Below are 13,463 nucleotides of genomic sequence, written 5' to 3'. Positions count from 1 at the left end.
GTGTGTTACCTCTCCGTGACGTCCACATCCCATGCATGCCAAGCAAGGAAATTAACAGAAAATAACGGTGCCATGAACGCTGAGTCCCAGGCTCAGTAACCGTCAGTGAGTGTGGTAATTTTGTGTGTGCTCTTACGTGTAGTTAGCCATAGGTGGTCTCGAGCCCCTTGGGATGTCTGTTACTCGAAGGCGGAAGTGATGACTGACTATGCAGTAAATACTGGGTGTTTGAAAAGCAATTATTGTTTCAACGCAGGAGCAGGAGCTTTTCTTCTTCCATGATCTCAGCCCTGGAAGCTGTTTCTTCCTTCCCAGAGGAGCCTTCATTTACAACACACTCATGGACTTCATACGAGTAAGTCTGTTCAGGAAATACCTATTCAACTCTGTTGCACTCTCTCCCCTCATAACAGACTGCTCGGGCATTTCCATGAATTTTATTTTAGCAACATTAATGCGAATTTTGAACCTGAAAGTGAAATACTGAATCGTGCTTCCTAATAAAAACGTGGAGATAGTTCCTGTTTTCCTAAGTGTGTTCTTGGGTTTCAGAGGATGCACCTGTGCTGCGCCTGAGTCTGGAGCCACGGGGGTGTCTCCCGTGTGGGTGGTAGCCAGACAGCCACTTGAGGCGTCACCAGTTGTCTGCAAGGGTCTGCCTCAGCAGAAAGCTGAAACGAGGAGCCAAAGCCAGGAATCAGACCGAGGCACTCTGATATGATGTGGGTGCTTAACCACTGGACCAGACACCTGTTGCTACTGCCTCAGCATCAGGCCCTCCTCTGCCCTTAGCCCTGGGCAACCGTTGATCTGTTCTGCGTGCCTAAACTTTTGTGGAAGGAATAACTGTGGCCCTTGAGGCTGACCCCTTCACACAGTGTGACACACTGGGCTCCCACACACACACACACACACTGGTGGCTGCTGCATTTCCCGCCCCGGAGCAGGCCGTCATTGAGACGAGCACGGCTGTTCACACGCCCAGTGGACGGACATCTGGGCAGTTTTCATTTGGGCTCGTTGGAAGTCATGCTGCTACGGGCATGGATGTGCAGGGTTTCTAACCCTGAACACTGGTGGTGTGGCCCAGCCTGAGCCTGACGGCCTGAGACGTGGGGCGACTGCTGGTGCAAGTCCACATCGAAAGCTACTTGTTTAGCTGATGCTAAGGAGCTGTGTAAGAGCTGCCAAGGGGCCGGGTCACCAGGTTCATGTGCGGCTTCCCTTGAGCGCTTCCTGCAGGTGCAGAGCGAGTTGTCAGGGTTCTTCAGGGGACTGCTCGGCCTCAGGGCGAGAGCTCCATCTCCCAGAGCTGGGTTTCCATTGTGCTTCAGAGAAAGAAGTTGGTGGCAGGCGGTCAGCTGTATCTCCCCCACTCCAAACTTTTGAGGAGTTCAGTTCTGTGGAAAAGTCATTAGAGTGCAGTGAACATCCATCCATCTTTCCTGTATCTGGAGTCATCAGCTGGTGCCCCGTAGCCATTTTGCTTTCTCTCTGTCTGCTGTGTATGTGTGCGTGTGTAGAGACAAACCCACATGCGTTTTACTGAGAGTTAAGGCAGCCCGCATAGCATGCGTGTGTTGGGTAGAGAAATGCAGCCGCTGTGGCCCCTTCACTCGCAGCGGGTTGTCCAGTCAGTTTGGGCCACTGTGACAAATGCTAGTGTTGAGGGAGAAGTGAGGTTTCATTTTAATCCAGGTCCTTGCCTTTTCCTTAAAAAGCAGTTTAAGCACAGACACACATATGGTGCTCAAAATGATAAACCAGACACACACATGTGGGCGAAGTTGGAGTCGGCCAGAGGGAGAAGGGGGTGGGGGAAGGGAAGTAGAGAGGGAGACGCTCGGCACCTCTCTGGTCCTCGTCCCAGCGGCAGTGAGAAGTCCCAGCCCCTCCTTTAGAGGTGATGGGGGCCCCTGGGAGGTGTGGAGCTTCACAGCATGTTCTCATGGCAACCCTTCCCCAGTCCCCGGTGAAAGCAGGGCATCCTGGGAAGGGGGAATTCTGACAGCACAGAATCACAGGGGCAGGGCCTTGTGGCGGGACCTGCAGCGCAGCCAGCTGCCTTGTACCGTGTCACCAGCCCAGGTGGCTTGTGCAGCAGTTCTACAGGTTGCAGGTCGGGGTTGGGAGCCCAGCACGATTGGGTTCTGGGGAGGACGCTCTCCCAGGTGCGCACTGCCGACTTGGGCCCTGGCACGGCTGAAAGAGGCTGAGGGCCTTTTCACATGGGCGCCAATCCCATGCACGGGGGCCATCCCATTGTGACTGCGTCACCTGCCGAAGGCCCAGCCTCCTCATGCCAGCACTCTGGGGGAGGGAACGTCCAGCCTGGTGCAGGGGTGGCTTAAAATGAGCTCTGAACGCCTCAGCAGAGCGTCCGTTCCCGGCATGACTGTGTTCCGAGTGGTTGGAAACCACTAGCAGCATGGAGTGAGTGAGTGAGGCTTGGAAAGTGGGCTCCGGCAGAAGTGGACACAGGGTCTCGTTGAATCCACTCTCTAGAACCAGCTGACGTAGCTGCTCAGAACGACTGCCAGTCCTAAGGTCTAGAATTCTGCTGAAGTTTTCTAATTTAGTGCAAACAAAGGGCAGAGGCAGCGGCCTCCTGGCACCTGAGACCCAGGCGCTCACCACCGCCCGAGGCCGCGCCCTGCAGAGGAGCGGCAGAGCCGGCCCCTGCCAGTGCGGGAGGTTGCAGTTGCCTTTTTGTGTCCTAATCCCGGGAAATCTTTATTTATTTATTTTTTTAACTTTCCTAAACTGGTACCTTGAAGAATAAAATGGGGTAATTTTCCCTTGAGAAAATTGTCTTCTCCTGTCCCCAGTGACTCATTAGGGAAACTGGTAATGGGTGGGGAGGGAGAAAAGCCTGCTCACACCTGCACAGATAGCAATGGCTCCGAGTGTGACAAGTTCAATTTCCAACTTTGTTTAAAATTAAATCGGTTAAAGCTATGAATACAACGTGCGTTCAGGCTGATTAAGGGAGAAAATGGCCTCCCACGTCATAGGGAAACAGCCCTTCTGTTTCTCGAGGATGTAGAGTTTTAGAATTTGCACTACAGCAGGTTTGTCTCCATAGTTCTTATTTCAGTGACTAATTTTTGGAGAATTGGGTCACTGCGTGCTACGTGGTGTTACACAGTGTAAAACAGCTGTACCTCGGGAGAATGGCCCTGAGCCCACAGAAAGCTGTTCCTGTGGTCCAGAAACCACCGCACCTAAAGCCGAGGATGCACGAATTAATTCAAGACACCATCCCAGGTTTAAAAACACTCGCCCAGGGTGTTGCTTTGCGTGAGACTGTGATGTGTCCCAGCAGGTTTTAACGTTAAGGCCTTCGTCTTAAAGGAGGAGTATCACAAGCGGGACTTCCTGGAAGTGCTCTCCCCCAACGTGTACAACAGCAAGCTCTGGGAGACCTCGGGCCACTGGCAGCACTACAGCGAGAACATGTTCACCTTCGGTATTGAGAAGGAGACTTTCGCCCTCAAACCCATGAACTGTCCCGGACACTGGTGAGTGTGACAAGAGAATCAGGTCCTTGCCTAACAGCCCATAGCACACTTCCTCATAGTTCGCTTTTAATACAGGGGGCTTGTATTTCCACAAAAAGTTTGTGGAAAAATGAAATTAGAAGAAGTTTAGGGCAGGTGTTATGGCACAGCGAGGTAAGCTGCCACTTGGGATGCCCACGTCCCATTTTGGAGTGCATTTGGGTCCCAGCTACTCTACTTGCAATTCAGTTTTCTGCTATGTGTTCTGGGAGGCAGTGGATGATGGCCCAGTAATTGGGACCTTGCCATCCACGTAGAAGACCCAAATGGAGTTCCTGGCTCCTGGCTTCAGCCTGGCCCACTTCTGGCTATTGCAGGCATTTGGGGAGTGCACAGGTGACTGGAAAATCTCTCTTTGTCCATCTCTATTGCTGCGCCTTTCAAGTAGATGAAAATACATGCTTTTTAATTTAAAAAGATAAGTATATTTAGGTGCCAAAGATTTTTTTTAAAGTCCTCTTGTAGTTTTACGTGATATATATTTTCCATGAGCTTTTTGAAGACCCCTTGTGTTATTAGTTTGCTTTTTGCAGTTGGGGGGTTGCTTTAATCTGAAAAGTGCTTGCCAATCATCATTACCAAGTTATCTCATGCTGGAAATTAAGTTTATCCTTGAAAACACGTTTGATCCTTGGCAGACCTGGAATGTTAGCTTGAAAGCATTTAGGGTTTTTTGTGCTTCTTAGAGGATAATTTTGTATACCAATTTTATGTTATTATAACATCTGTCTTCCTAATAGCAATACACTTCAGACGTACGTATGTGCAAACACTCAGTTCTTAGGTACTGCAGCAAGGTCAGTGAGGTCGTAATGATGAGTCCTGGAGTCACCCTTCCCCCACATTCAGCATCTCTGAGGCCGAGGTGCATCTTACATTACGTCACGATTTAATAAGAGGCTGGTTTCTTCCTTGGTGGTATGTAAACCAAAGGTGTGTCCATGAGAAATTGCAGTTTCCAGAAGGTTGGCATGCAGACCTTGACAGACCAGTGCATTTCACAGCTGGAAGCGAACGAATAGAATTCTGCACGCGCACAGATCCAGCTGTTAACGGCTTTGTCTCATCAGTGCACAGGTGTCTGTGAGTGACCTCAGAAGCTGCGTCTTAAATCCCTGAATATTGAACAAAGTTCTTTGCTTTTCTCAGTAAAGATTTAAAGAATTTCAACTTTAAGGTGACATACATAAAATAATGTTATGAAAACCAATGGGCCAGTAATCTCTCACCTCTCTTTTTTTTAAGATTTTATTTTATTTATTTGACAAGTAGAGTTAGAGAGAGAGAGAAAGAGAGAGAGGTCTTCCTTCCATTGGTTCACCCTCCAATGGCCGCTGCGGCCGGCACACCACTTTGATCCAAAGCCAGGAGCCAGGTGACTCTCCTGGTCTCCCATGGGGTGCAGGGCCCAAGCACTTGGGCCATCCTCCACTGCCCTCCTGGGCCACAGCAGAGAGCTGGACTGGAAGAGGAGCAACCAGGACAGAATCTTGTGCCCATATGGGATGCTGGTGCCAAAGGGGGAGGATTAACCTAGTGTGCCATGGTGACGGCCCCTCCCACCTCTCTTTGTAGACAGAAGGAGCCTAAGCCACTGCCTCCCACCTTAAACCCGGCCCACCTTGCCATTAGGTGCCACTGTAAGCTGTGGCCTGCAGTTTTACCTGGGAGTGGGGCTGAACAAGACTGGACCGCAGTTTTATGTTTCTGTGCTCAGAGTGAGGGAGGGACAGCACGGGGGCTCGTGGTGATGGGAGTGGGAGCCGGGTGTGCTCTCCGCAGGTGACGAGTCTTCAGCCAAAGTGAACGTTCATGGAGTGCTTCGTGCACTTCGAGTTGATTCCGACACAGTGTGTGAGCAGAGAGGGGCAGGGACGTGTTGATGCCATCAGCTATAAAGTGCACAGCAGTGCGGGGACAGAGGCGCGTCCAGGCTGTTCTGTGAGCCCTGTCGGAAGACAGGTCCCCAGGGCTTCACCAAGTAGCCTTTGTGAGGAACAGAAATGAACTTCACAGGGGGCAGCGAAAGAAGAAGAAGAGCCAGACAGGGTTGTTTCTCAGAGTTCTAACGCGCTGTAACATCAGAGCTCAGGAAGTCACGGGACAGCTTTAACCCGGTGATCTGTGAACCAGAGTAAGGAGTGTATAGATCTTGAGGCTTGGATTAGTCTGTTTTCGTCACTATAACAAAATACCTGAGGCGGCTGACTTGGAAAGAAAAGAGGTTTGTTTAGCTCACAGTCTGGAGGTTCAGGGGTCTGTGTCTGGTGATGGCCTTCTTGCCTTTGGGGTCAGAAGGCAGCACCATGTGCCCTGTGGGTGTAGACAGGGAGTGTGTGTGTGTGTGTGTGAGAGAGAGAGAGAGAGAGAAAGTGAACGAGAGTGTGAAAGTATGTGAGAGTATGTATATGTGAGTGTGAGTGTGAAAGTGTGAATATGTGTATGTGTGTGTGTGTGTGTGGTCCCTCAGTCATGGGGGCTGTGCCCTAGTGACATTATCTAACCCTAATCACCTCCCCCAGGCCCCTCTGGTAAACACCATAGCTGGATTAAGGTCCACCCTCTCAGTACCTCCCCATGGGGATTAAATTTCATCACACAGAGCCACTGAACCACATCCAAACCATGGCAAGGCTTAATTGTAATGTCTTACTGTTTAGATGAGCACTCTTCTCCCCTGTAAAAGCTGTGCTATTTCGTCTTTTCTAGTCTAATGTTTGCCCATCGTCCGCGGTCCTGGAGGGAAATGCCTGTTAGGTTTGCTGACTTTGGAGTTCTTCACAGAAACGAGCTGTCGGGGACGCTGAGCGGCTTGACCCGCGTCAGGCGCTTCCAGCAGGATGACGCCCACATCTTCTGCACCGTGGAGCAGGTGCGGTGACACGGGGTGGGCGTGGCTGTCACGGCGTCACTGTGCAGCCCTGGACACCGTGCTCCGTTGTGCTGGTCTTGGGCTGAGGATCCATTCATCTCTGACATCTGTGACTCTGAGCTGGGTCAATGTGATCTCCTGACATGAAGCTTATTAGTTTTTTCATTTGGCATCTATTTGATTAACTTAAATGCCATGAAGTGGAATACTTTAAGGGATTCAGTGTGTTTTTTGTTCAGTATTGCCTAGAACATAGAGTTTACTCTTTAGTACAGATTGTCATGCACAGAGTCACTGTAGGAGCTGGCATTGTGGGGCAGCTGCCAGCTGTGAGGCCAGCATCCCATGTGGGCCCCAGTTCCACCGCTTCCAGTCCGGCTCCCTGCTCCTGCTCCTGGGAAAGCAGCAGCAGATGTCCATCTGTTTGGGTCCCTGCTACTCTTGTGGGAGACCCAGATAGAGTCCTGGCTCCCAGTTTCATCTGGCCCATCCGAAGCAGTTGTAGCCATTTGGGGAGTGAATCAGTGGGTGGTAAATCTCTCTCTCTCTCTCTAACTCTGCCTTTCAAAAAATAAATCTTTTTTAAAAAAGAGAGTCACTATCAAACAGTTTGACCACATTGATATTTATAGAACAGAAGCAGAATATACATTTTGAAAGTACACATAGGATATTTACCATGACATTCTGGGCCGTAAAACAAGTCTTAAGAAATTTAAAGTGACTTTAGTTAAATATTATCTGATCTTTTGGAATTAAAGTAGAAAATAACAAAAAAGCTGTGATTTGGAAGACCCCAAATATGTAAAAAGTAAATAACACACTTTTAAATACCTCATAGATCAAAGAAGTCCAAAGGGAAATTAGAATATATTATATAATGAACAAAAATGGAACATGACAAAATTTGTGGAATGCTATCAAGATGGTGTTTGCTTGGGGCATTTTTGGTACCGGATACCTACTGGGAAAGAAGAAAAATTTCAGATAAACCCCCTCAGTTTCTGCTTAAGGAACCAGAAGAGAAGATCAGAGCCAGTGTAAGCCGAAGAAAATGATGAAGAACAGAGCAGAAATCATTGAACTAGAAAAAAGAAAATCCAGAAACTGATTCTTTGAGAATATCGCTAAAATTGATAAATTTATTTAGGGTTACAGAGAAAAAAAGACAGGGTATAAATTTAAAATACTAGTCATGAGGGAGATGTCACTGCAGACTCTGTAGATATTACTTTATTTTTTTAAGATTATTTATTTGAAAGAGCAACAGAGAGGCAGAAGCAGAGAGAGAGGTCTTCCATCCACTGGTTCGCTCCCCAGATGGCCACAGTGGCCGGAGCTGTGCCGATCTGAAGCCAAGAGCCAGGAACCTCCTTTGGGTCTCCCACATGGGTGCAGGGGCCCAAGGACTTGGGCCACCTTCTACTGCTTTCCCAGGCCATAGCAGAGAGCTGAAATTAGAAGTGGAGCAGTTGGAACTCAAACAGGCACCCATACGGGACGCTGGCACTGCAGGTGGCAGCCTTACCGGCTATGCCACAGCACTGGGCCCAGACTCTGTAGATGTTAAAGAGCTAATAAGGCAATGTTATGAACAACTTTATGCCAATAAATTTAACATCTCTCAGCTGAAGTGAACAAATCTTTTAAAAATACAGATTATCAAACTCCACTTGGGAAGAAATAGGTAATCTGAGTAGTCCTGTATGTACTATAGTAATTTTGAATTAATAGCTAACCTGCCTACAGAGAAAGCTCCAGGCCCAGGTGACTTCACTAGTGAATTCTGCCAACAATTAAGATGTAATTCTTTGAAGAAAAAAAAAAAGTTTGTTTAGTTGAAAGACAGAGATCTTCCATCTCACCCTCCACATGGCTGCAGTGGTCAGAGCTAGACCGATTGGGAGCCAGGAGCTTCTTTGGAAGGATTAACCAAGTGACCACGGCACCGGCCAAATTCAATAATATTTAAAACATGATAATGTATCGTGACCAAGTGGGCTGTATCCCAGAAATGGAAGATTAGCTTAACATTAGAAAACAAACTATTGTAATTCACCAATTAACAGGCTGAAAAAGAGAAAACATGATTTCAGTAGATTCCTGAAAAAGCATTTGGCAAAACTGATACCCGTTTCTCATTAAAAAAAAAACAAAACCCTAACAAACAAGATAAAAGAGAACTTTGCAACCTAATGAAAGGCTTCTGTGAAGAACCTACCACTGTGCTGCTCAAATGCTTTATCCATGAGACCAGGAACAAGGAAGCAAAATCCTCTCCCGTTACTAATGGCTGGGGATTCCCTTTAGTGTGTAAGGCAAGATGGAGATACTGAGCATCATGGCCGTCTATGCAGAGATCAGATGGGAACGACAAAAATGTTATTAGAACTAGTGAGTGAGTTTAGAAAAACTGTAATATGAGGTATCGGTATATAAAAACTAACTACTGTGTCATCTCAAGCTGACTGTTACAAATGTGGGTGACGTACACAGTGGAAGCTACAAGATAAAGCCCGAATAAATGGAGAAATAACCTTGTTCTTGGACTGGAAGACTAAATACTACTAAAATGTCAGTTCTCCCCAGACTGATCTGTAGAGTTAGTGACGTCCCAAGCGATGCTCAGACTTCTTTGTAGAAATTGACAAGCCGATTTGAAAATTTGTATGGAACTCAAAAGAAACTAGAAAAGGTTAAAAAAAAAAAAAAGCCGTGAAAAAGAACAAAAAAAAGTAAGAACATTAGAAGGCTCACTGTGCTTGGTTTCAAGAATTATTGTGGGCCGGCACCGCGGCTCACTAGGCTAATCCTCCGCCTTGCAGCGCTGGCACACCGGGTTCTAGTCCCGATCGGGGCGCCGGTTCTGTCCCGGCTGCCCCTCTTCCAGGCCAGCTCTCTGCTGTGGCCAGGGAGTGCAGTGGAGGATGGCCCAAGTGCTTGGGCCCTGCACCCCATGGGAGACCAGGAGAAGCACCTGGCTCCTGCCATCGGATCAGCGTGGTGCGCCGGCCGCAGCGCGCCGGCCGCGGCGGCCATTGGAGGGTGAACCAACGGCAAAGGAAGACCTTTCTCTCTGTCTCTCTCTCTCACTGTCCACTCTGCCTGTCAAAAAAAAAAAAAAAAAAAAATGGCCTAGATGTAAAACCTGAAAATAACAAAATTTCCAGAAGAAAAATTGGGGAAAATCTTTGTGATCTGGGGTTAGGCATCGCTCTCTGGTTCAGGTCACCATCCTCTCATTTCTCGGCATGTACCCTGCAGCTTCCTAAGGGGCCTTCAGTCTTGCTAATCCATTTCCCATTCTGGGAAAGAACAGACGGGGTCAAGTTCATCCCTTTGTTGTTCCTGAAGCCATCCCCTGAGAAGGCCACACACTGAGAAGGTACAAGATCTCTGACACCCCCCACCCCACCGAGCATAGGCTAGGCTCAGTCTTTTAAAGCAGAAAACCACAGTTGCTTTGGGGAAGAACAAATGGGAACAAGGTCCAGGGGGGTAACATTTGCCCATTATTGTTTTACAGAACATTTGCAGGTGCTATTCAGAACTGTTGAAGGCTCTGAGCCACAGCCTGGGTTTTGAGAAGTCCCTGGTCACAACGGAGATGGGGAGGGTGGGCATGGAGCCATGGGGCAGTTCCTCCTGCCCCTTCACCTTCCTGAGCTTCCTTCCATCGGCTCCCCGTTGCCTACTTTGAAGGCGTTTCCTTTCCTCCGGCCCCTGCCGGCTTCCACCTGACCAGCTGCTGCCCTCCCTTCTCTGCCCGTGCAGCTGCCCACTGCAGTCTGCCTCTCTGGTCCCCGGGCCTCCACCCTCTGTTTCCCTGCTCTGAGAGCTGCTGCCCTTCCACTCCATGGGAACCCTGGTCCTCTGGCCCTTCTGCTCCTGTGCACACGGCAGGCAGTGCCGTTCACCTGCGATGCCATTGCCTGCTGCTTTCTCCACCGCCTGCGCCGGACAGGAGCCTCCGGCAGCTGCACATGCCCGGCACGCACAGGAAGGGTGGAGTGGGCGTTGGAGGGCGCTCTCAACAGTGGCCTCCAGGGCCCTCTGTAAAACGGGCCTATCTCTGACTGTGAAGACTCATTTTATTTGCAGAGTGCCATAATGAATTCCATTTTCTTTTGCTCTAATTTCAGATTGAAGAAGAAATCAAGGGGTGTCTGCAGTTTTTGCAATCCGTTTACTCAACATTTGGCTTCACTTTCCAATTAAACCTGTCGACAAGGCCTGAGAACTTCCTGGGAGAGAGCGAGATGTGGGCTGAAGCTGAAAAGGTGAGGACAGGCACAGCGCTCACCTTTCCTTCTCCCCTCCCTTGCCAGGGGAGCGATGCTGTGTCATTGAAATTTTGAAATTGGAAATGACAAGATAAGTATGCAGGTGGTAGAATGTGGTTATCCGGTTTGCTTCCTAACTAAGGATGATAGTAATACTTTACATTTGTTTCACACTTTCAAGTTCCTGTCAAGCTTTCATTCATATTTTTTTAGTGCCAATCACTAATACCCAGCATGAGGTTTTAGAAGAATTCTGATTTGCAGGAACTTTTGGTTTCTGCAGATTTTTTTTTTGGCAGCATAAGTTATTTTATTTTTTTTTTAATTTAATGAATGCATTTTTCATAGGTACAACTTTAGGAATATAGTGGTTCTTTTCCCCCATACCCCCACTTCCACCCTGATTGCCATCCCACCTGCCTCTCCCTCTCCCATCCCCTTCTTCATTATGGTCCATTTTTAGTTTGATTTTATATACAGAGGACCAACTCCATGTTAAGCACAGATTTCAACAATTTGCACCCACACCCACTCACACACACACACACATACACCATATAGAGTACAGTTTGAGAACAAAATTTGCAGTTAACTCTCATAGTACAACTCATTAAGGACAGAGGTCTTACATGAGGAGCAGGTGCACAGTGACTTCTGTCGTTCTTTTAACAATTAACACTCTTATTTATGACCTCAGTGATCACCTGAGGCTCTTGCCTTGGGCTGCCAAGGCTATGGATGCCTTTTGTAACCATAGACTCTATCAGTATTTGGACTCCGCCATAGGCAAAGTGGAAGTTCTCTCCTCCCTTCAGAGAAAAGTACGTCCTTCTTTGATGACCCCTTCTTTCCACTGAGGTTTCACTGAGCTCCAAGATTTTTCGCCGCAGAGTCTTGGCTTCCCATGCCTGAGATGCTCTCACAGGCCTTTCAGCCCGACCAGGAAGCCTTAAGGGCTGATTCTGAGGTCAGAGTGTTATATACAGCAAATGTCATTCTAGGAGTCTTCTGCAGATGTTTTAAACCATCGTCCGTAGAGTCATCTTGGTCTGCCTCGTGGCATCCCAGGGTTGTGCATTCTAAGTGCAGACACACACGCCTGGTGCTTGGGTCCCCCTCACAGGCAGCACCCACAGTGCCATCCTCTGAAGACCCCCCAGGCACAGGTGTTGCCTCACAGCTTTAAAAAACTGAGAGGAAGGAGCTCCTCATGCTGCCACCTTTGTCTTACTCAACATGAACTGGGTGTAGTGTGTCTCCCATGTTGGCTTTTGCTAGAAACGAGGATGGCATTATGGCCAGGCTCCCTGCCTGCCCATCCGTTCTCCTCTGTAATACTCAGGGAGCTGAACACACACCACCAGGAGTAACAGAAATGCTGCTTTTGTGGCGTAAAATCCGAGAAGTGCGGTGTTACTAACCTGAGTTATGTTATTATGCCTAGAGGCCATTTAGACTTGAGGTCTGAATGGGGCCTGTTCCTCCATGCCCGTCCCAGATTTTTCTTCCATGTCCACTGCATGGAGGAAGAAGGTCTAATGTCCCCACCCCAGGAGGGACACAGGGTCAGTTTACCTGCCAGCCCTGTGGGAGCAGGAGGAGGAAGGAGGACTGGCCTGTGTTCCTGCGTTCAGGCGTGGGCTCTGTGAGTGCAGTGTAGGTGGCTGCTGCGTGTCAGGACAAGTGTGGAGTGGTGGTGGTGGCGTGGTGAGTGTCTCCGGGGAAGCACCTGCTTCGGAAGGTTACACGGGCTGCAGGGAAACCGTTTTCATGAAGTACTGGGCGCAGTACTCAGTACTGGGCAGTGTAAGTGTCCAGCAGGTGTTGGTGTTAGTTACTGTCCAGCCACGCCATCGCTCCATCCGTTTGGAGCCGGCTGGGTGTGGGGCGCTGAAAGAGGGCTGGGCCGGGGTGGGCCAGGCGTCTCCCCACTTGTGCTCCGTTTGGTCGGATGCATTCAGCAGTGCAGCAGCCGTGCCCAGCCCACTGAGGACCGCACCGTGCACCAAGGGAAGGGCATGTCCTGCCCAGGAAAGACCACCGCTCCGGGAGTCAAGGAGAGGGGCATGTGGTCCCTGTCTTCAGGTCTCTGACGTGGCCTCAGAGACGTCCCTGGCATACAGCTCGGGTGTCCTTAGCTTTGGCTTCTTAACTGTGGCTGTTCCTGTTGGTCTTCCTCTCCCTCTGTGCCCCCAGGCCCCGTCACTGGCAGTGACCTCTGCTTTACGCTCTTGCCTGATTGTGGCCTTTCTTGGGCTTGTGGATTCCCCAGGAGACCCCGCCTTCCGGGCGTCACTAGTGACCTACAGAGGCAGGGCCTCCTCTCCCCAAGAACCGAGCAGAGCAGGGCGGCTGCCTCTCTGGAGGGGGCTGCCCCTAGTCTGAAGGAGAGAGGAAGCTGCTCCTGGCGGGTAGATCTCAGGATGAACTCCTGTCTCCAGACTGATCCTGAGGGGACCTGGGGAGCCGTGCCGTCCCCAGGGAGCTCCAGCTGCAGCCCCGTGAGGCGCCAGGAGCTGGGATGCTGACCTGCACTTGGGTGCTGGCTTGACAGTGTTCTGGCCAGGACGCAGGACATGGCCCCGTGCTTCCCAGAGAGCTGTGACCACAGGACGGCCAGAAGGCTCAGCAGCTCCTTAGACTAACGCCTGTGTGGGCAGCCACCCCTGCAGAGCAGGCTGCCTCTCCGCAGGCTCAGCTGAAGCTCACGGTGAGTTAGGCAAAGCCCAGAGTGGGGCCTCCCGCTCC

The 13,463-nt window shown here is 49.7% G+C and overlaps 1 protein-coding gene across 3 annotated transcripts in view; it reads left to right on the top strand.

Annotated features, from left to right (window-relative positions):
• The window catches only part of TARS3 (threonyl-tRNA synthetase 3), a 49,221-nt gene that overhangs the window by 20,112 nt on the left and 15,646 nt on the right, over positions 1 to 13,463 (top strand). For all 3 annotated transcript variants that reach the window (XM_062204978.1, XM_062204981.1, XM_062204980.1), the window contains exons 10-13: positions 257 to 355; positions 3,355 to 3,521; positions 6,270 to 6,432; positions 10,575 to 10,712. In XM_062204978.1, the coding sequence (XP_062060962.1) occupies positions 257 to 355; positions 3,355 to 3,521; positions 6,270 to 6,432; positions 10,575 to 10,712 (567 nt within the window). The remainder of the gene's footprint in view (positions 1 to 256; positions 356 to 3,354; positions 3,522 to 6,269; positions 6,433 to 10,574; positions 10,713 to 13,463) is intronic.

Source organism: Lepus europaeus, chromosome 11, assembly GCF_033115175.1.
Source record: "Lepus europaeus isolate LE1 chromosome 11, mLepTim1.pri, whole genome shotgun sequence".
NCBI lineage: Eukaryota > Metazoa > Chordata > Mammalia > Lagomorpha > Leporidae > Lepus > Lepus europaeus.
Note: the sequence above shows the minus strand (reverse complement) of the source record. Positions and strands in the feature narration are given on the sequence as shown.